General features: G+C 55.9%; 8 protein-coding genes across 8 annotated transcripts; all 8 read right to left on the reverse strand.

The window, feature by feature from the left end:
• Nucleotides 1-1,567: 1,567 nt before the first annotated feature.
• Nucleotides 1,568-3,505, reverse strand: LBRM_21_1860 (hypothetical protein, unknown function; the record flags this gene model as incomplete). The annotated part of the gene is made up of 1 exon (XM_001564837.1): nucleotides 1,568-3,505. One exon carries the CDS (start codon nucleotides 3,503-3,505, stop codon nucleotides 1,568-1,570), a length of 1,938 nt encoding a protein of 645 aa, XP_001564887.1.
• Nucleotides 3,506-5,324: 1,819 nt separating this feature from the next.
• LBRM_21_1870 (conserved hypothetical protein) lies at nucleotides 5,325-6,632 on the reverse strand (the record flags this gene model as incomplete). The annotated part of the gene is made up of 1 exon (XM_001564838.1): nucleotides 5,325-6,632. The coding sequence occupies one exon, from the start codon at nucleotides 6,630-6,632 to the stop codon at nucleotides 5,325-5,327; it is 1,308 nt and encodes a 435-aa protein (XP_001564888.1).
• Nucleotides 6,633-8,716: 2,084 nt separating this feature from the next.
• LBRM_21_1880 (hypothetical protein, unknown function) lies at nucleotides 8,717-9,442 on the reverse strand (the record flags this gene model as incomplete). The annotated part of the gene is made up of 1 exon (XM_001564839.1): nucleotides 8,717-9,442. One exon carries the CDS (start codon nucleotides 9,440-9,442, stop codon nucleotides 8,717-8,719), a length of 726 nt encoding a protein of 241 aa, XP_001564889.1.
• Nucleotides 9,443-10,142: 700 nt separating this feature from the next.
• On the reverse strand, nucleotides 10,143-10,553 carry LBRM_21_1890 (conserved hypothetical protein; the record flags this gene model as incomplete). Its single annotated transcript, XM_001564840.1, has 1 exon — nucleotides 10,143-10,553. One exon carries the CDS (start codon nucleotides 10,551-10,553, stop codon nucleotides 10,143-10,145), a length of 411 nt encoding a protein of 136 aa, XP_001564890.1.
• Nucleotides 10,554-13,107: 2,554 nt separating this feature from the next.
• Nucleotides 13,108-13,593, reverse strand: LBRM_21_1900 (conserved hypothetical protein; the record flags this gene model as incomplete). The annotated part of the gene is made up of 1 exon (XM_001564841.1): nucleotides 13,108-13,593. One exon carries the CDS (start codon nucleotides 13,591-13,593, stop codon nucleotides 13,108-13,110), a length of 486 nt encoding a protein of 161 aa, XP_001564891.1.
• A 1,639-nt stretch (nucleotides 13,594-15,232) lies between these two features.
• On the reverse strand, nucleotides 15,233-16,255 carry LBRM_21_1910 (conserved hypothetical protein; the record flags this gene model as incomplete). The annotated part of the gene is made up of 1 exon (XM_001564842.2): nucleotides 15,233-16,255. The coding sequence occupies one exon, from the start codon at nucleotides 16,253-16,255 to the stop codon at nucleotides 15,233-15,235; it is 1,023 nt and encodes a 340-aa protein (XP_001564892.2).
• Nucleotides 16,256-17,040: 785 nt separating this feature from the next.
• Nucleotides 17,041-17,568, reverse strand: LBRM_21_1920 (putative calcineurin B subunit; the record flags this gene model as incomplete). The annotated part of the gene is made up of 1 exon (XM_001564843.1): nucleotides 17,041-17,568. The coding sequence occupies one exon, from the start codon at nucleotides 17,566-17,568 to the stop codon at nucleotides 17,041-17,043; it is 528 nt and encodes a 175-aa protein (XP_001564893.1).
• Nucleotides 17,569-18,357: 789 nt separating this feature from the next.
• LBRM_21_1930 (conserved hypothetical protein) lies at nucleotides 18,358-19,095 on the reverse strand (the record flags this gene model as incomplete). Its single annotated transcript, XM_001564844.1, has 1 exon — nucleotides 18,358-19,095. One exon carries the CDS (start codon nucleotides 19,093-19,095, stop codon nucleotides 18,358-18,360), a length of 738 nt encoding a protein of 245 aa, XP_001564894.1.
• Between the last annotated feature and the right edge of the window lie 1,176 nt (nucleotides 19,096-20,271).

Below are 20,271 nucleotides of genomic sequence, written 5' to 3' on the forward strand. Positions count from 1 at the left end.
GGACGCCCTCATAGGCAAAACGGGTGGGGGCAGAGGCTCTGGCGCGCGTGGGGGTACCACGGCGCTAGAGGAGAAGGAGACTGCACTCCATCCGGCCACGGCAAGCTGCCCGCTGTTGCAGAAAAGCGAGGTACCGACAGGCCGCCGTGCGGCGCTGGGCGAGGGTGATCTCCTGTAGTCGCGTAAGTACGACATCCTGGCGCTTTGGGGTGTAGCGGCGGCCGCCCAACTCTTTCTTTAGCAGGTCGTATCACACGAGTCGCCGTTCCGGGGGGATGTCGACCTGGCGTAGGAGACCGGTGACCAGGTTCCCCATCCATGCCGCTGACGTCAGCTCCTCTGTCCTCGCCCACTTCACATGCCTGTCCACACCACCCACATGCCCCAGTCCACAATGATCAGACACAAACCGAAATGGGCGACACGCATGACACAGACTGGCAGCGCCGCGACTGCTGCCCCAATACAGCCAGGCCCGCATTAAAAAGGTAGCACCTAGTTGACGAAGAGGAAACACCCCTGGGTGGACGCGCGAAAGCGAGGAAACACCACGAAAAACTAACCCATGGCGTTAGGTGCTGGTAGAGATGCCACAGAGAGCACACGCAGTTGACACACGAAGACCCACTATCGACCAAAAACAAAAAGGAGAAAAAAAAAGAGAAAAAAGACACGCTTCCACGTCACTACGTCCCGTAGAGGCGAATTTCTGCGGCGTCTCGATCGCTCCATCACTACCACTGCCCCCAGTGGCTACTCGCACATCCGTGGGTCTCAGTCTAGGTCCCTGCCTGCGTTCGGGCAGAGGGCTTCCACACCGCCCCTCCTGTAAGCTCGGTCAGTAAATGAAAGGAGGCACGAGCGAAGTGGTGCAGAGAACAAGCGTAGGGAGAGACGGTGGAAAGAGGAAGGACGAGTCGTGTGTCGAGTTCCGCTGAGGAGGGAGGCTGATGAGGCAAAGGGGGGGCGGCAAGCAAAAGCCGGCCAAGCAGCGCGCCCGTCGGCACACGTATGCTAAACAGAGGGGGGCTGTACGGAGGAGGAGCGAATGAGGCCACAGCCAAGATGGAAACAAGAGAAAAACTGTTAAGTGGAAAAGAGAAGACTTAGAAGTACAGATATGAACGCAAGAAGAATAGAGCGCTGGAACAACAAACACGCAGGCACTGAGAGCGCCACACATGTATCGACGCGCGCACACGCAATGCAGAGGCAAGAACAAGGCGGAGTTGCAGGGCGCAAGCGGGGGCGGGGGAGAGGCACTGCTCACAAAAGCGATGCAGAGTGCAACGCGGCAGGCAGGATGGGTGCCAACCAGCACTGGGAGGGGGAAAGAGGGAGATGGGACACACAGCATGACTCAGCGAGCACCCCCGCCGACCCCCCACCCCCATCCCTTCCCCGGGGCCCCAACCGCGCCTTGCACGGCACACACATCGACACACCGCCTGCGCGGCACGACCATCACAGTTCCTCCGTGCGGCCCGTCGACGCTTCTGCACTTCCTCCGCTATTCCCCAAGAGCGAAACCCGTCGAGTTTGCGTTCTCTGCTGTACGTGGTTTCGCTTACTCTACTGGAGAAGCCTCTGCTAATGACACTGGCCCGCTGGCGCTGCGACGTTGCAAGCGACCTCGCGTGCGCTTCACGAAGGCAGCGTAGCGAAAGTGGATCGCCAGGGCGACACCAATGCCGCAGAACGCGAGCACCGTTGCTACAATAATCGGCGTCTGCACGCACAACTTGACGTTGCACTCCTGGTCCATCGGGATGTTGAGCTTCCTCTGCGCTGCGTCGATGAGCCGGCCGAACATGCCGAGGTTGAAGGAGATGATGGAGCACATCTGCACAAGGAAGCTGAGGTTGTAGAGGAAGTTGTGGTTGCTCTCGAACAGGCAGGGGAAGATGAGGGCGTTGATGCCGGCAAACACACCCTCCTCCACGTAGACAAAGATGAAGGGGAGCAGCACGGTGTTGCCCGGCAGGAGAAGCAGGAAGAGGCCAGCGAGGAAGGCCATCACTGGAGAGAAGGGCAGCGCCATGGTCACAAGCACCTTGCGGTTCTCGGGACTCTGGTGCTGCACGTACGCCTCAAACAGACCAAAGGCGATACGACCGACACTACTACCCACACCAAGGAAGGCCGTGTACAGGGCGGACTGCTGGGTAGTGCGCTTGTGACCAGAGAGGGCGATGGAGATGGTGGACGCATTGTACATGACGATGGTGCCCATGCAACCGTAGCAGATGAAGAGCAGCATGATGAGCCACACATCGATGCTGAAGAGGTAGTCCTTGATCGTGCCCGGGTAACGGGGGTCCTGGTGCGCGTACTTGTCAACGTTTTCCTCGCTCGGGCTGCTCGCATCTATGCCGTCCGTAGCGTGGGGAAGGGAGTCCAAGGTTTTTGCGTTACCTTCGCTGCTCACCCGGACCTCCTGACCAAACTTGTCAAGTTGCACCAGGCCACCCTCCGCATCGACCTCCTTGGAGCGTGGGCCCTCCTCGTAGTCCTCCGACCTCTCCAGTTCCGGATCCCGTTCGTTTACGCCGCCGAGGATGTTGAAAGGCAGCAGCATGAAAAAGATGCAAAGCGTCAGCACTACCGTCATGGTGCCAACCACAAGCCTGCTGCTCCGGGTGACGCTTGAAACGTACGCTATGACTGGCGCCTCAACCGTGAAGAAAACGAGCAGCGACAAGATGATGACATAGCCCATGATTAGGCGAGGCACCGGCACGAACTTACGCTCGTAGTAAGTGACCATGGCCTTCAAAGCGGCAATCTGCTCCTGCGTCTTTCCCTGCCGGCGCCACCAGTTCACGATGTACGGTGGCAACACAATGACGAAGCTGGCCCAGATGCATACCACAATGACGAGCGCCGTAAGGAAGTAGATGAAAGCGCTGACGTTGTTCTCGAAGAACGTGTCGCTCATCGTGGCCAGCACAGAGCTGCCCAGACCTGTCATCACCTTTGCGAGGCACACAACGGGGCCGCGGTTGCGCGGAAACACCTCGACGAGCGTCGACACATAGGACGTATCGATCAGCCCGCTCGCCGCGTTCAGGAAAGAGTAGAATACGGTGATGGTGACAGTGTTGCCAGGAATCGAGCCGCGGAAGATGCCCGTAAGGCCGATACCGCCGATAGTGCCCACAATGGCGCATAACCAGAACAGCGAAAAGGGTCCGCACGACTCGAAGATAAAAGTGTAGGGGATCGTAAAGTAGCCGAAGACGAGACCGATGGTGCTGATGATCGTCAGGTCGCTTGAGGTCAGATTGAACTGGTTGCGGAACTGCGTGGTGAACAGGTCGAAAGCGTACGTCAGCGATACGCACACGCTGCAGAAGAAGCAGCAGACGAGGAGGTGGAAGCGTCCGAGCTCAGAGACTGGGTGAAGCCCCCTCTCCTTGCGCAGCGCGATCTCGCGCGTCTGTGAGAAGATGGGCTTGCCCAGCCTCTTCAGCCCGCCCATAAGTGATGCGCCACACGAAGGCATCGCTGAAGAGAGAGAGAGAGGTCGGTTGTGGGGTGAAGGTTAAAATACGAAGTGTAAAGATGAGTCAGGAGGTGGTGGTGCTCTTTCGCTCCCTACACCTTACTCACCGGTATCTCGGCGAGGGTACAGTGGTGGAGACGTGTATATTCTGTCGTCGAGGAGGGGTGAGAGTAAAGGACAAAGCACGCGCTTAGTGGGGGTTGCCTGTGGTTTGCTTGCTTGCTTCTTATCCAGACTCCTTGAACGGCGCGATGAAAGGTGTGCTGGGAAGGGGGCACATCAGCAGAGAAGCGAAAAGAAAAGCAAAAATAGAGAGACGAGGAAAGGAGAGCGCACACGTGGTTGAAGAGGGGGGGATACAGCTCGACGGCTGGTTGGTGCGCCTGTGCGAGCAGGGTCTGGGAGGCACGGTGTCCGTCACTCTCCAAGGGAATGGGAAGGAGGGGCACCCACGCCAACGAAGGGAAAGCGCAGCGCCACGCTTCCTCCTTCCATGTGCGTGGGCGTAGGTGGGGGATGGCTCTGACGACACGTAGATCTGTGTGGGCGTGTGAAAGGGGGTCTCGCGAAGCCTTCGAGAAGCCGATTTCGCCCCACTTCAGACCCGCCGAGTCGACCCGCTCCCACCACTACCCGCCACGCGTCAATACGCGCTCGCGCGATGCCCACCTAGAGACAAGTCAGACCTTCCTTTTCCCCCTTGCCTGCATGTCTGCGTATACGTTCGCGCGCGCGCTTGCGTGGGTAGCGAAGAAAAGCGAAGCCAGTGACACAGGGGTAACGTTCGTGTCCTTTGACGCCTATCTCACTCTCGCGCACACTGTGGCTACACACAGCACACAGACGCAGGCAAACATTAAGCAGCGGGCCCCGCCTCGGATAGAGCAGAGAAGCTAAAACAGAGGGCGCATGCATGAAACTAGAAAGCTGCGTAGAACGCACACACACACACACATATATATATATATATATATGTATACATACTTATACACATACATACATACGTATACATATACATACTTATACAAACATATATATATATACAACAATGCTTCCTTTCCTTCGCAGGTGCGAAAGGTAAGGAAAGGGAGGAAGGGGGCGGAACGGCTGCACCGCGGCCATGAGTGAGCAGGAATCTGTGTCGCACCCCATCAGGCTTCCGCAGTGGACACGTGGGTCTCAGTGGGTCGCGTACACCACGTCCATACCGGCAAGAATAGAGCGCACGTTTTATACGCGATCATCGATAGGCATATGCGCTCTATGAGGTGACTGGCGAGAGGTAGGCAGGATAGGGACATGGCAGTGGTCGGGCATGCGAGACGTACTCCGAAAGCTTGAACGGCGAGCGCAACGAGAGAGGAGGCATGAAGTGGCTATGGGGGCGTTTCTCAAAGGTAATGAAAACTAGAAACAGCACTAAGGGGTAGAATGAAGACAGCATCTGTGCTACAGAGAACAGAAAAATGTATCGCCCCTTCCGTCTCGTTGCATCGCTAAGGTCCCAAGAGAAATGCGGACAGAAGTTAAGTAAAAAATACCAGCAAAGAAGTGTGGAAATGTTCGCGCAGCAGAGGTCGGTGCCCTCACCGTCTGACGGAGGAAGCAAAGGCAAAATAGCGGGAGGAGAGAGTGCAGGAGTTCGTGTGCAGCACGTACGGCCAACAGAACGTCTTCCCCACCATATGTGTCTGCACAGACACCAAGACAAAATAGAGCAGCGGGCAGAATGAGAAGGCGCAGGAGCAGGGTTTCTACACTGGCAGAGTTTCCATGCGCACCAGTTGCACACACACACACACACACACACACGTATCTCCTAGCTCTTCTTGGCTGTGTCAGAGGTGCGATGGAGGCAGCCGCATCGTTCGGCACGAATGGTGCGCATCAGTTCGTGAATGGTAGAGCCAACAACGTAGCGGGCGTGAGTCAAGAAGACGCCAAAGGCCGCCACGGCAAGTGGCAGCAAACTCAGCCCGCGAAACTCCCCCACGAGCAGCGAAATGGGGGAGAGCATTGCGAGAAAGAGACATGTGCCCATCGCCAAGTCGCTGAAGCGATGTAAGGAGTAGAAGTCGAGCAGGAAGACCAGCGTCAGGACGCCGAGGCTGACAATCACTGGCACCCCGCCAAGCAGAATGTAGATGCGGTAGCCGTACTGCACGTACTGCAGGGTGCAGAAAGAGGCCGCGGCGAACAGGAATGGGAAGCCGTTGGGGATGTTGAGCACCATAAACTGAAAGCCCTCTCTCACATTCACGTTCGTCATTTGGTATCGCAGCTGCTGCCTCGCTGCTGGCATGATGCACACTAACGTGTACAGCTGCCAGAGACAGAAGGACAGGATGACGGTGATGCCGCACCAGATCCAGGAGAAGCGCTCCTTGCGCGACAGGTTGATCTGAATTAGTAGCGTAGGAATGACGACGTCGCAGATGCCCAGCATGATCGTCACGGCGGAAGCAGCAATCAGTAGTTTGTTGCGCCGCAATCGAAGCAACAGCGGTAGAGGTTCGAAGTGGGCCTGCATCACGACGTTCGACACGATGATGGCGATAATACAAAGGTACGCCATCCAGAGCATCCCAAAGACGATGGTAGTGGTGCAGAGACCCCCCATGTCAAACCCCTCTGACACGCACATCGCTGTGGTGATGGCAAGCGCCACGGAAAACAAGGTGATCGACAAGAAGAAATGCAACACAACACGGCGCCGTCGCTGCACATATTTGTAGTACTGCTGACTCTCACGGTAACGCCGCACCTTCTCCATTGTCTTGCGCAGCGCCGCCCGTGACGGGGCAGGGAGGGGGTGGAGTGGGCCGTACTGCACAGCGCACTGTTCCTCCGCCTCAAGGAAGCGCAGCCGATTCACAACCGCCTGACTCTCCACGCCGTAAGGCGCCATACCGTGCAGCCGAACCACCAGCGGGTAGACAACACAAATGTGCTTTGCAACATATTCCCATAGCACCGGGTGCTGGCAGAGTCGACACCAACTGCGGCACACAGACGATAGGACGACGATCCAGCCGAAGTTATCGTTGTCGTTTCGGATTACATCAATGAACACACCCAGCAGCAGTTCACGTGGGAGCCGCTCAACATGCGACAACCTTCGCCCCATCACACACGCACCGGAGTGATCGTCGTCCGCTGCTGCCTCTCCGTCTGACCCGAGAGATGAGTGGAAGGACGAGCTGAGCACCGCATGCGTGTGAAGGGCGAACATCCTGCAAGCACAGAGAGAGAGAGAGAGCAGCAGACACACAAGCGGAGTGAGATCTCAGCGGAACGAAGCACAAATAAGAGAGAAGGCGAGCTAGAGAGAAGCCAGAAAAGAAAAGCAAAGAAAATAAGCAAAGAAGTCCCTCACCTTTTAATCTTTTACGGCTGCGTGCCGCTACCGTTGCGAGACAGCTCAAAAACTTCGCTTCTCCCTTCCCCGTGTCTGGCTGTCTACCTCACAACCGCATGTGGATCTCGGTGTGTCCGCGCACGTTTGTGTGGTTGCGCTTCGTCAGTAAATATAGGATTGGGAACGGTAGACCTGAAACGCACCGCAACACCTCCCCCAACGCTGTGAATGCGTCTTTGCCCTTTTTCTCTAACGACACCTACGCGAGTGAATATGTGTTGGGCGTGGTGAACGAGAGGCAGTGGTGGGAAAAACGCCGCCACTGGAGCAGCTCCTAGACTGCACTCGCGCACACGACAGCACAAGCACAAAAGGTGAGGGGAAACAATAGTGGAAAGGCAGGCTTTGCACCACCTTCCGACGCACCTCGCTCCTCCTCGCCTCTTTCGAGCAATAAAATCACGAAGACGGCTCCGCACACTTGTGCCGCATGATAAGGGGATGAACGTGTATGGGTGGGTGTAGGCGCGTAGTCCGTCCTCTTGATGTGAGCTGTTTGTGCGTCCCACTCCTCAGCGCCGGGAGTAACAGCCGCGAACTTCCCCCCGCTATTGGGTCGTCTGCTGCTTCGCGCAGGGGTACTTGAAAAAGAGAACACGTCAGCACGATGGCAAAGCTGCGTTACGGCGAAACACTCCCTCGCTTCAGTCCACCAGTCTTTCTGTCCTCTGACACAAATGGGATCGAATGCACTTTTCCCGAATCTCAGTAGGAGGCACCCAAGGAGGGGATCATGCGCGTGTGCGTGTGGTGGAAAGAAGAGGGTCAGTGCGACTGAAGGGCCCCCTGAAGACAACGCGAGAGACGCAAAAAAAAAAGATCAAAAGGTGTGAGGAAACGAAAGAAAGGGAGAGAGGTCGCCCACGGACTCATGCAGAGAGCCACAAGCCGCAAAACCTCTCGAATGAACGCCCAACGTACACAGATGGTGAGGGGAGAGAGGTGCTAAGGCGCAGGAAAAGATAGAAAGACGAGTGCGTGGGTGGGGAAGAGGTAGAGAGAGTGAGAAGGCAAAGCAAGAGAGAAGAACCACGATGTACACACACACACAGAATTGGCAACAGGGAAAAGCTATGAGGAAACAAAAAAAAAGGGGCGAGTTGCCCAAGCAGGAGGAGCAGAAAGGCATGAAATTGACTTCGCAGTGGTAGTGCTGATGGTAGTGTGGGGAGGGAGGAAGAGTGCCTGTCGAAAAGAGTCGGTGGTACTCATGGTGGTAATGAGACGAGCGACTATGGAGATAATGAACCACTAAGTGCCAGGGCAGGGGGCGAGAAGTAGTCCTGAGCAGAAGATGCTTTGGAAGTCGGAAAGCGCAACGGGGGTAGCTTGCTGATACTCATGCGTGCTGGTAGGTGTAATCACCGCCAACAGTGATTCCTTTGTCTAACGTATTCATTCTCTGTCGTACGATATGATCTAAATTACAATCTAACCCCGGCCCGTCACAAGCCCACCACGTGACGCGCAGCAGCGGTGGACACGCGCTACAGCAATGCCGACCCAGTGGCCCAGAGTACGGCCCCTGCCTCGAGCGCTGCCCACCCACACGCCCGCTCCACAGGTCGCCCCACAGCCGCCCCCATCATGCCGGTCGCCACCCGGTGCACCTCTCGGCCTGGCTCAGGCTCCCCACGCAGAGAGTGGGGTACGGAGCCCAGGATTGCCACGCGCTGGGGTGTCCCCTCCCCACGTTATCAGGCAGCAAACTCAGAATGAGAAACCAAGCAAGAAATGGAGAGGGCGATGGAAGAAATCAGTCGAGGCGCCGGATCGACTACTTCTTTTTGCTCTTAGGCCATCACCGCGAGCGACTGGGGAGTGGCGGGGCCGGCCAGAAGACTATCCTTGCACTTGCGAAGTTGGTAAGATAGAGCGGAGAGTACCCTGTGGAGCTGCTCCATTAGCTCCTTCATATCCTCGTATACAAGGGTGCCGAAGCGCGTCTCGAAATCGTGAAAGGCGTCCTCGAACTCGGCCCTTAGTCGAGTGCACTCGAGCTCGTGCTCGACTCGCTTCTGCGTCTCGGCCAGGTAGAATGCCTGGGCCTTGGGATCTGCGTCCTTCGTGGGCTTGAGCTTGTCGCACTGAGTGCACAAGAGAGCCAGCGTCTGCTCCGCCTTGGACTTGCGCTTGCAACTCTCCTTCAACTCGCGCTGGTGGTCTGCAATCTTCTCAAAGCGAGCAGAGAGCGAGTAGTCGATCGCCTCCATCAAGGCCTGCAGGGCAACGCCATCTTGCACCTCCTCGATTCCACACGCGAGGGCGCCGCTGGACTGAATGATGACAGGAATACAGGTATCAGAGGCTAAGAACTGGAAGGAGGTGGCTACGGCAGTCAAGGCACGCGTGAAGCTCTCGGTGCACACGTGTAGCTCCTTTAGAGCCTTCTTGTGCTGCTTCATAGCTTCTTTGTACTTCTTCACGGTTGCCTCGGGCGACGTCGAGACTACCTCGCCCTTTTTAGACTTGGTAGCTGCCAGAGTACTGAACTTACCAGTTGTTGAGAAACCCTTCATGTGATTTTCTAGGTCGTACCAAGGGGAGGGGGGGAGGAGATGGTACAACCACTGCTCCTTCTGGAATCACTGAGTGAAGCTCCTTGTCTGCACGGGGAGCACGCTGGTTGTGAGCGGGGGAGGAAGAGTGTTGTCTGCGTGTGTGCCTCGATGTCTTCTGCCTGCACAGAGAGAGTGGAACGCTGAGGCGAGGCTAACAATTCAACAATGAAAAAACGAATACTGAATCCGGTCCGATAGGCTCGAGTAGCTATAGTTCGCGCCTGACAATGAGAGGGGGTTTTGAGGATACAGAGAAGGCATAGCGAGAGAGATGCATAGGATGAGCTGCACACTTTCAAGTAGTTCGGTCGCTGAGATCGAGTAGGGATGCGAACAGAAGATAAAAACAAACAAAAAAAAAATCGAGAACGTGCGCGCACAGACAATACAGTGATGGCGGCAGCACGGAAGGTTTCTCACTTCTCCACCGCCCGAGGATCGCAAGGTCATCAAATATAACAGCAGTACAAGCACTGTCCCGCTGTCCACCTCTAACAGCTCATTCGCTGTGTGCTTTGAGGTCCCCAAGCTCTCGGCACGTTTTCGAGTCTCTCTGTGGTTTACATGATTGCCACACGAGCGCTGCTATCATGCAGTTGAGTGACTAAAGCATGTTGAAGCAGATAAGAGTGACGAGAAGCGGGAGTGCGCGTACGTGCTAGGGCGGCGCTGCTGTACCATCGTAGCCGCAGCACTCACACCGCAGTGGTTCCGTTACGAGACGTGACAGTCTGCATGACGCTTCTTCCTGTTGCCTGCGGAGGGTCTTACGAGCGTCCAGGGACCAGTTCACTGTCTCGCACATGGGGCATATCCACTCCTGCGAGTCTCGCTGCGCTGCTTCGCTCGCCACTCCAGTGTTGTGCTCATGGATGCACTTCATCATGCTTACCCGCCACGAGTTGTCATCATCGTCGCCGCCCGCTGTGTTGCCTCTAGCCAATGCTCGATGCACTTCGGCGGCGCTCACCTGCGCGTCGAAGGTGGATGCGAGCAGATCGGCAAGCACATCCAGCGAGCGTGCTCGCTCCTCCGCGGTGAGTGGTCGACTCTGCTGTGACGCACTCATTCCACAGTCTCTGTGTGTGTGTGCTTATGTGCGCGCCTGCACTTGTCCAGAAATCGAATAGCCGCCTACGCGACCCCTCTAGAAAAGAGGCTAAAGAAAAAGAGCCATTCAACTCAACAGGCCTTCCTACTCAAACCACCGCCGCACAGCTCGCTCGTACTCCGCCACGTACGCGCGTCCCCATACCGCAGCAGTAGGAGCAGCGGAGAAGGCAATTTTACGTATGGAAAAGGAGAGGAACAGCAGAGCAAGGCAGAAAAGCAGCATGGCGCAACAAGGGCAAAAATAGAAGCAGGGGGGTGAGTAGCAGAGAGAGAAATCCATGTGGCACATGTTACACACGAGTAAAATCAGAGAAAGAGTGAGGAGCGCGAGTAGAGGGCCCATCGCGCTCCCCCTTGCCCTCCTCACCTCTTCGTCCGTCCCCTTCCCATGCGCAGTTCCCGACCGACTGTGCCGTTCGGGGGCTAAGGTGTCGTTTTCCCCTCGCTTGTTTGGGTGCGTGAGACGGGAGAAGATGCCGCATACTCGCTTCCAGCGAAGCAGATGGAAAGCAAGTCGTGCGGGGACGACCCTCTTCCTCCCTCCCCCTTGGCCTCTCATGTCTATGCCCCTGGGTGGCCCTCCTTTGTCCTTTGTCACCCACCCTTTGCCATCGAGCTGGACTAGCGGCAGTGAGTCGACACCAAAGTCGTCGAAAGAGCGCAGGCACACAGTCATTGCCCTTGTGCGAGTGACGTTGGTGTGATGGACGCCGCTATCTTTTCCACGCCTCTTTTGTTTAATGAGTTGAACAGCCCCCCACCACCACCCACCACCCTCCATTGCAGTGGAGGTCATCAAGCATATAAGTACGCATGCACGCATACGAGGCCACCGAGAACGCATGCCACACACATCGACCTCCGGGAAGAGGCCTCTACAAGACGTCCCATGCAGCAAAAAAAAAGGAAGATGAGATGTCGGCCTCACAGTCACACGCGCGTGTGCAGCCGCGGCACATACGATGATGACAGTCCACCGATCTCCTCTTCCATTTTTTTCGCTCTCTACGAAGCCACCAGAGGCTCACTTGTGGGGGTGCTTGATAAAGGACCTTCGCCGGCGCGTGTCCCCTTCTGTGTGTGTGTGTGGGTGTGTGTGTGTGTGTGTCTGCGTACGTGCACAGTGATGAAGAAAGCACACACATCTAAGCATGCAAAATATCAAACGAAAATGACGAAAGACAAATCAGAGACAACTAACGAAAAACAATTGCACAAACGCACGTACGCATACATACAAGATCGAAGAAATGCAAACGACACGGAGAATGCAGAGAGTAACAGAGTACCTTAACTGGGAGATGTCGTTTACCTCTAGCACATCAAGGTGCCTCAGTGGTGAGTTGAAGCGCACGCGGGTGTGGAAGACAAGGAGAGAGAAGTCGAGGGAGATGGGAAAGGGGCACCTAACCCATAAAGGGGAAGAGCGCAAAAGGGGAAAGGGGGGCCAGCATTGATGAAGTGAAGTAATTCTCTGCGCGGTGCATCAGCAGTTCGATTTCGTGATAGTATTTGGTGTCACCGCGATCCTCCTCCTTCTCTGCCTACCTCCCTCTTTCTCACCTATAAGACGACCGCTCAGCCTCTTATCGTTGGCTTCTCCGCTCTCCTCACTACCGCAACAGTTGCAGTGTTTGCAGCTTGGCGCATTCACCACTAGCCCCGCCCCCCTCAGTCAATACAGCAGTCAGCCGTACAATGCGTACACTGACGCACGAACACGCCCGCGGTCACACCACAAAGACGATACAAACGCACAGAGAGAGAGAGAGAGAGAACAAAGCAGCGAAGAGAAGCAAAGAACAGAGCCAATAGCGTCCCTCCTAATAAGATAACACAGAAAAGGTACAGTAAACCTTTTAGAGAGCAGTGAAAGCAGAGGAAAAGAGCCGGCGATGGGCACCATAGGGGCAAGTCCTCACCCTACAGACAGAAAAATACACCAGGCCCGGTGCGGAATCGACTCCCATCTATGCCGCTACAGCGCCATCCCCTCTCCCGCAACACATCCAAGACCGTCTCTGACTTACCTTTTCAGGCATATGCGCTTATAGGCAGTGACATTCCAGAGATGGGAGAGCACTAACAGAAGAAAAGAAGCAGAGGAAGAAGAGCAAACGCCCCAGCGACCTGCGAACACGCCGACACCGGGACAGAGAACAGGGGGAGAGAAAAATGAGGGCAAAGAGCGCGCGAAGAAGTGAAGCCGTCGACGCCAGAGAAGAGTGCCGTGTGCAAGAGGGAGCGATGGGGAAAAATAAACACACGCAGACAGCCACAAAATATACGTGTGTAACGGGGAAAAGAAGCCCCACACGATCCGTCAGTCAGTAGTGGCAGGAGTTATCAAAACAACACCCCTCATAGACTTAGTGGGATATATGACAATGGAGAAGGGGGTGTAATGGAGAACGCCAATGTGGATTGGCAAGACGACGAATGCCAGTGAAGGGGCTCCTCGTTTCTTTCTTTCGCGCTGCTCTTTCCTTCGCTCGCACGTTGCTCTGCCGCTACATAACACAGCAGCAGCTATCCTTCTTCGCCTCGTGCCCCTCGCCCGAATTGCCACCCTCCGCCGTGTTGCTCCCCTTGTTTTTCTCTTTATTCGGGTTTTCTACCGGTGGGGGGGGTTGCTTCTGGAAAACGATGTGCACCAACACCGAGGGTTTCTGCAGCATTCCGTTCGCATCTCCAGCCGTTTCGTCGGCCGACGCAAGGCATGTCTCCATCTCCGCGGGCGTGAGATGCTGCAGCAACGAGTCGCTATCACTCAGCACGCGTCCCGCTTTAAGCACGCGGATCCGAACAGCGGGAATGGACTCCGCGAGGTCCTTCATATCAGCTGCCAAGTTGGTGCAGAAATTCGTCTTCAGTGTGTCGATACGAGTGGCGGAGCCATCCGGTTGCCGAAGTTGAACGTAGGTGTGCAGTACACGTCCCGAGTAGGCTACCGGACAGGCCCCCGTCAGAACGTAGCGAACGCGTGCACGTTCCATGGCTACAGCAGGGCAGTTAGTAGTAAGCCTGGGTGTAAGTGTGTGTGTGTACCTCCGTAGCTGCTGTGTGTGGCACAGCGGCGTGGAGGAATCCCACAGAAAAACAGAAGCACACACACACGCTTGCGATTAAAGGAAGGATGAACGCCGCGGGGAGAGAGAAGTGAGCTGTGAGACGAGCAGGGAGAAGGTACTGCGTGCAGACGCTCTGCTGGTTAGAAGATGCGGCAACAGCACACAAATGAATGCCTCTGTCTGATAGCAGATGAAGTCAACAGGTATCCGTGTGTGTGCGCGCGCGCATGTAGCGATGTGTGTATAAGTTCAAGCACGGTGGTGGAGGTAACAAAGAAAGTGAGCGGGAAATACCGAGGGAAAGCGCGCGGGGAAAAGTGGAAGGTGTCAAAGGGCAGCAGTGCCTGGGCACGACACACACACACACACGCACACACACAAGGACAGCTGCGAGGACAATAGCAATGACCACTGAAAGGAAAAGCAAAGAGAGAGATGACGGAGGGAGATGGTGATATATATGTGTGCAGAGAGAGGAAGAGAGTGCGCCTACCTACAGATGTTCTGTAATGGGGTATGGTACACCTTTGTGTGGTGCGCTATGCGTGGGTGAGTCTTGTTGGACGAACAAAAATGAGCGTGAGTGGCTGTTCGGCCTCGCAGGTGCAGGTCGAGGTGCGTGGGGGGGAGGGGAGGGTCAAAAGCAAACGGCGAAAAGAGAGAAGGGAAAGAGGAAAAAACGGATTCGATGGGGCCGGGGAGCGGGGGCCGGGGGGGGGGCGGGGGGTACAGCGGAGAGGCACTCCATCGTAAAAGAGGCTACCAGGAGGAGGGGGGGGGGAAGAGAGTACTCCTCCTCATACGCACGCACACACACGCACGTATGTCGTCTGGTCAGCAGTCGTTTGAGTGGGCGCTGGGTTGCCAAAGCGTATGCGCAATTGCCAAGCTTTCCGGCGCTACGAAGAGAGCAGCTAATGCAGCACGCCCAGTCATCAGGCACGGCCACCGTGGTAGACGACACGCTGCGCACCCGTCGTGGTGCTTCTTGTACGGCAGTCGCTGTGCCTCAACACTGGGCTCCATTCCGCGACGCCGTGTCACCATCATTTTCTCCTTTAAGTAATCGGACCGCGCAAACAAAGAAGCAGTGCACGTAATCACAGCACATCACTTGCATACCAGTTCACAGAATCTGCCAAACCCTACGCGGCCCGATGCCCCAGCTCTCCAGCACGGGCTCGGATGTGCACACTCACACTCCCCACACGCACACATGCACACGTGCAGGAAGCGCGGTGCAAGGGTAAGACAAGGACGAGGATGAAGAGGAAGAGGGGCGTTTCCCCATTCTCAGCGACTCGAGGAAGGCGCCCCATACGAAACATTTCTCTGTTTTCGACAGCAAAAGAAAACCGGTGAGACGACCAAAGCAGAAAAGGCAAAGGAGAGGAGGCGGAGGCAGGACAAGCTGCGTGTGGGTGCGTATCGCGCACCATTCATAGATTTCCGGCCAGAGTTGCGGACAAACTAATTAGCGAAACGCATCGCTTGAAGGGCGTGTACACATGCGCATGCAAACGCTGTCTCCCAGCGAGAGCCCACTATCCTTCCTCCGCTACCATCAGAAGGCCTTATGCCCCGCCTCGCTCGTGTACTCGGGTGCATCTGGGAAGGCGGTAGGGGCGCGGTATGGCGGTCCGTTGTAGTCGTGGGGCAGCATACCATTGAACTTCGCCCACGGCTGTCGCCGAGTCTTGATGTACGCAGTGCCAATCAGCTCCTTGCCGCAGCGCACACGTGCTCGGACTTGTTGCATGATGAGGTCGTGGCGACTAATGAACTTGCTCTCGCTGCGATGCCAGCCCCAGATAGCCCACATGTCACGAGGCATTGGCTTGGCACCTTCCTCGTTAACGGAGAGATACCCGGAGGACGCGGTGAAGGAGCCGAAGCGGTCTAGCTGGTCCATCCACATCCTGAACTCCGTGTCGATGCGCATGACAGACCGCATCGCCCCGTCCTTCACGGCGCGCTTGAAGTACGCCTCGCTCTTCTCGAGTGGAAGGCCGCACAGCTTTGCTGCCAGCATCATGTTCACGTAACTCTGTGCATTGGGCTCCAGTCCCAACATCTCCATTTCCCTAAATAGCTGCTCAGCCTGCTCGTAGTCCTTGGCAAAGGCGGCAGCCTGCATGACGGCGTTGTAGATGTAGTGATCGGCCCCGTAGCGCTTCAGATAGTGCCGGAACACGTCCAGGACTCGCTCCATGTTCTCCTTCGGCGCCTTCTCCACCACCGGCAGCAGCGTAATGATTGTCTTCTCGCAGTGGAGCTTACCCCAATAGGGTTCATCACGCGCGTGCACGTACAGGCGCCACGCCGCCTCGGGGGTCACCTCAAAGTTATCGCCGGAGTTGTAGAAACCGATGTTCTTCGGCCACTTGGTGTAGCCCAGCGTGTTGAACTGCCGCTCTTGCCAGCTGTTAGGGTGTCGGCGCGGATGCACCAGCGTCAAGGGCACAAACTGGCCCAGGTTCGTCTCTGAAATCTTTGGCCGCCAGGCGAGGTTCTTTCCACCACGTCGAGTGCGACCAGGATTGTGAGTCCACCCCTTCTTTAGGGCAATCTCAGTGCGGCGCAGCATTCTTCTTTCCGGCCTAGCTCACCACTGTTTGCGCCTGCGTGTTCTTTCGTTGGCGAAGTTGGGACAGGTAGTGGTGGATGGGGTGCACACATAGGGTTGGTGTGCGAGACGGTGGACAGGGTGAAATACACGCACGGCGGTAGCAGAGTTGTGGGGTGAAAGACACGCGTGGGGGATGCAATGCAGTGCGACATCATAGAGACAGTAAGGGAAGAAGATGAGCAGACAGGAAAGAGGCAGTGCAAGCGAAGAGGGATGAAGGTCTACCATGTATGCTCGCGAGCTAGCGCTCTGGTTTCCGTCCTCGCCGCTAGGGGCACCGGAATGAAGGGGGTGAAAGGCGTGCAGGACGTCTGCAGTCATGTCCGTTACACGCATTTTGATGACACACATGCACACGCAGAGGACTGTAGAGGTGACAGCACCATCCTTTCCACCTCCACCCCTTCCACAGGCGCGATACAACAAGGCACCACGAGGAATGTGCACCGTGTCGCCTCTTGCGACGCGCATGCGAGTGCTACTCGTAAGTCGGTTCTCTTTGCCTCTTCATAGGACTCGCTGCTTAGGCACGAAAAGCGCGACCACAATGACAATGTGGCACACCTACAAGAGGAGTAATGGAGCAAGTTTGAGAGGAGAGGGTTGTATCGACGGCGTGAGCGTCGAATTCACTGTCGTCTGGCATACCAACAAAACCGATCCAGCGAGGGAATAAAAGTAGAGCAGCAGTCACATCAAGGCGAAGGGGAAGGCAAGTGGCTAGAGGGAACGAGAGCGGGACGCTAAAAGTGCAGGTTCAGCCGATCCCCAAAGTCGCTGTTAACGGCCAGCGCCTGGAACTCCTCAAACGTAATGTAGCCGTCCCGGTCAGCGTCAGCCTCGATGAACGTCTTGTCCACAATCTGCTGCAACTGCATCTGGGAGAGATTCACCCCAACCATGATGCTAAGCATTTGAAAAAGATCCTTGTTGCTTATGCGGCCGTCACCATCGATATCGTACATCTTGAAGGTGAACCGCAGCTTGTCCTCCTTCGAGGTGGCCGAGGAAAGCACCGCCAGTGCCCGCACAAAGTCCCCAAAGTCCACCGTGGAGTCACCGTTCGTATCCATTACCGCAAGCACTCTGTCGACAAGAGGATTGGAGGCTAGCGCAGGGATAGAGTTGAACTCTTCCCGAGTGATCTTGCCAGACTTGTCCTTGTTCAGCCTGGTGAAGCTTTTGTACAGGCGCTGCACTTGCGCATCCGTCAGCGCAGTGGACTCGCGGATGTCCTGCAGCTCCTCCGCTGTCAGTGGAATCTCGTTCATCATGGGCGTCGTTGGCGCGCTTGAGTGAGTCCAATTTGTGTATGTGCGAGAGAGACGACAGGGGGATGGTGCTGCAAGAGGGAAGTGAATGAGTGGGGGATCTAGCCAGACGCACCTGGAATACGTCGCACTTCAGCACAAACAGATCCAAACAGGGAGAAGCACAAAAGCACGTGTGTTGTGGCAAGTGGGCAAGCAAAACAGTCCGGCGTGTCGAGTCCCACATCGGTGTGCGCCTGCATGCAAGCACAGGCGGTGAGGAATACAGGTATACACACATAGAGAGAGAGGGGAGGACTCATCGGAGGACCACTATGCGTGCGAGAGGTTCGTAGAACGCACATGTGTCTTCCGGACACAGCAGAGAGCGTTTGACTGGGGAAGAGCATGGTCGCCATCTCTGGGGTACTGATTGACGTTGCAACGCAGCCGCCAACACAGCAGCACAGAAGTTGTGAATGCTGACCTAGACAGAAGGGGGAGGGGGAAAACGGCTGCAGAATGGATTTAAGTTTGCCTCAGGAGCACGGATACAGAGATGAAAAAGTGACATACGCATCACGCATCACATCCATGAAAGGAAGGGGTGAATAAGGCGTAGGGGGGGAGAGAAAAGAAATGGATAAGCTAGTGTACATGGCAAAAGAAGCGAGAGGAAACGAATCAGTGAGGGTATACGTGTGCAAGTAGAGCGCGGCGCTGTCTGGTCGCAAAACAAGTCTCTCTATCTCAACGACCTGGTAGCCACGCACAACCCTTTATTCCTGTCTCGTGTGAGGGGTGTGTGTACTACAGAGAACCACCGTCCAAGTCCAGCGAGCAGGCCGCAACGTAGATAGCGGTGACGCTGCACAGCGCGGCGCGGATAGCGGAACGTGAAGCCATAGAAGGCATGAGTGGAAGCATATCTGAGTTTCTCCTCCTCTCCGTGCTAATGACAGCAGCGAGTCGCTGCCACTGGTCGCGCAGATTGCCAAAGGTGTGCTGAGTTGCCCAGGCCATCAGTACCTCTGAGTGTAACACTTCCGCAGGGACGATACCTTTTGCGTCCGCGTCGAAGGCCTCAAACAGCGCCTCCACGTTGGAGTTTAGTCGAGGGTGGTGACGGTGCTCTATCAGGAGAGTGAAGATGGCCAGTGCCTCGGTGGTGTCGCTATCGACGTCGTACGATGGTAGTGTGGTAAACATTTTGACAACATACTCGTCGCTAAGTACCTCCAAAGGTCCAATGAATGCGAGCAGCTCGTGAAAAGTCTCTCTGCTGAGCCGGTTTTCCTGCTCTGCAGCAGAAAGCGAAAGCGCGCGTCCCGTGACCTTCACGACAGCCGAGTACACCGCAGGAAGAGTGACAGTGGAAGCGTATCCCACAAGAGGGTGCAGCGACACTCCTGGCCCAGACGTGTGTGTGGTACTGTGATCATTGCCGGTGGTGGTCCTACGGTGATCGCCCGTGATCAAGCTATGCCTCTCGCGCTTCGTGACGGTCGCTAATCTTGGGAGGAGGTGCATCTCGAACTGGCGCAGCATCGCATTAGTGTGCTCACGAAGTCGCTCCGTGCGCTCCGCAGTCGGAATCCTCTGAACCGGCGGGCGCAAAGATCGCAAGAAGTAGTCATAGGAGCTCTCGAAGGGCTTACTCGGGGTCGGCCCAGGCACTGGTGATGCGGCACCTACGGAGGCATTGGTGGTTGTTCCCACACACGCGCTGACCTCCTGCACTCGCTCCTTTCGCCATGCCCCAGTCTTGGAGTGATACCTGTACCGAGGAAGGGGCGGTGCGTGCAGTGGAGAATGGGGAGGCGTTGGCATCAAATACAAAAGAACGGGGGCGCTCTTTGTGTTTCTTGTGTGTTAGCTGTTGTGCTCTTCTCGCCTATTTGTTAGATGCGTGCCGTGACCAGCACAGCGCCACTTTCCCGCATGCACACACGGCTGCGTTTGATGTCACTACCACGTGCGGCTGCGGTGTGGGGAAGTAATGCGTGAGGCGAGAGAGAGAGAGAGAGGAGTGAGGATTAAGGCGGCAAAAAATGCAGGTGGTAGGAACTTGCGAGAGAAAGAGCGAAACGTGACTCAGCTTCAGCACAGGTACTGCACTCTTTGTAGAAAAGAGAAGCTTCAAGACACCAAGAGAGAAGGAAGAGGAGGACCAACAAAGTGAGCAGAACTGTCAGCAGACATTGAGAATGCGAAAGCACTCTGCAGGGGTAAGAAAGAGCGACAAGCAGCCCAAGTTTTTCATCTTGTCTTCATCTATGCGAGCAAACGTAAACAGCAGCAACGGCAGCGAAAGAGTGTGCGCGTTACTGCGTGAAGCGCCACAGTAGCGAGAGAGAGCCAAACACACACCACACCTGCTACTGGTCCTCTGGCGCTCACTGTACAATCACGCACACACACACACACGCACGGTTAAAGGCATGTCATGAAACAGAAGAGAGACACCATCGAGAAAGAGAGACAGCGTGACGGGTGCACTTGTACAGGAAGAGGGAGAGGAGGATGGTGAAGACGGGCCCTCGCAGGGCGGTAACCATACACACACAGCGCGAGTGGGCGCACGCAGTGAGCTGCGCAGTTGGGCTGTAATAGAGAGAGAGAGAAAGACGAGGCATCAGGGAGAGCGGGAGAAACGACTCAAATAAATGGAGCGAAAAAGGTGACGCGAGAGTGGGGCCCAAGAAGGGAAAAAGACATGAAATG

Source organism: Leishmania braziliensis, chromosome 21, assembly GCF_000002845.2.
Source record: "Leishmania braziliensis MHOM/BR/75/M2904 complete genome, chromosome 21".
NCBI classification, from domain to species: domain Eukaryota; phylum Euglenozoa; class Kinetoplastea; order Trypanosomatida; family Trypanosomatidae; genus Leishmania; species Leishmania braziliensis.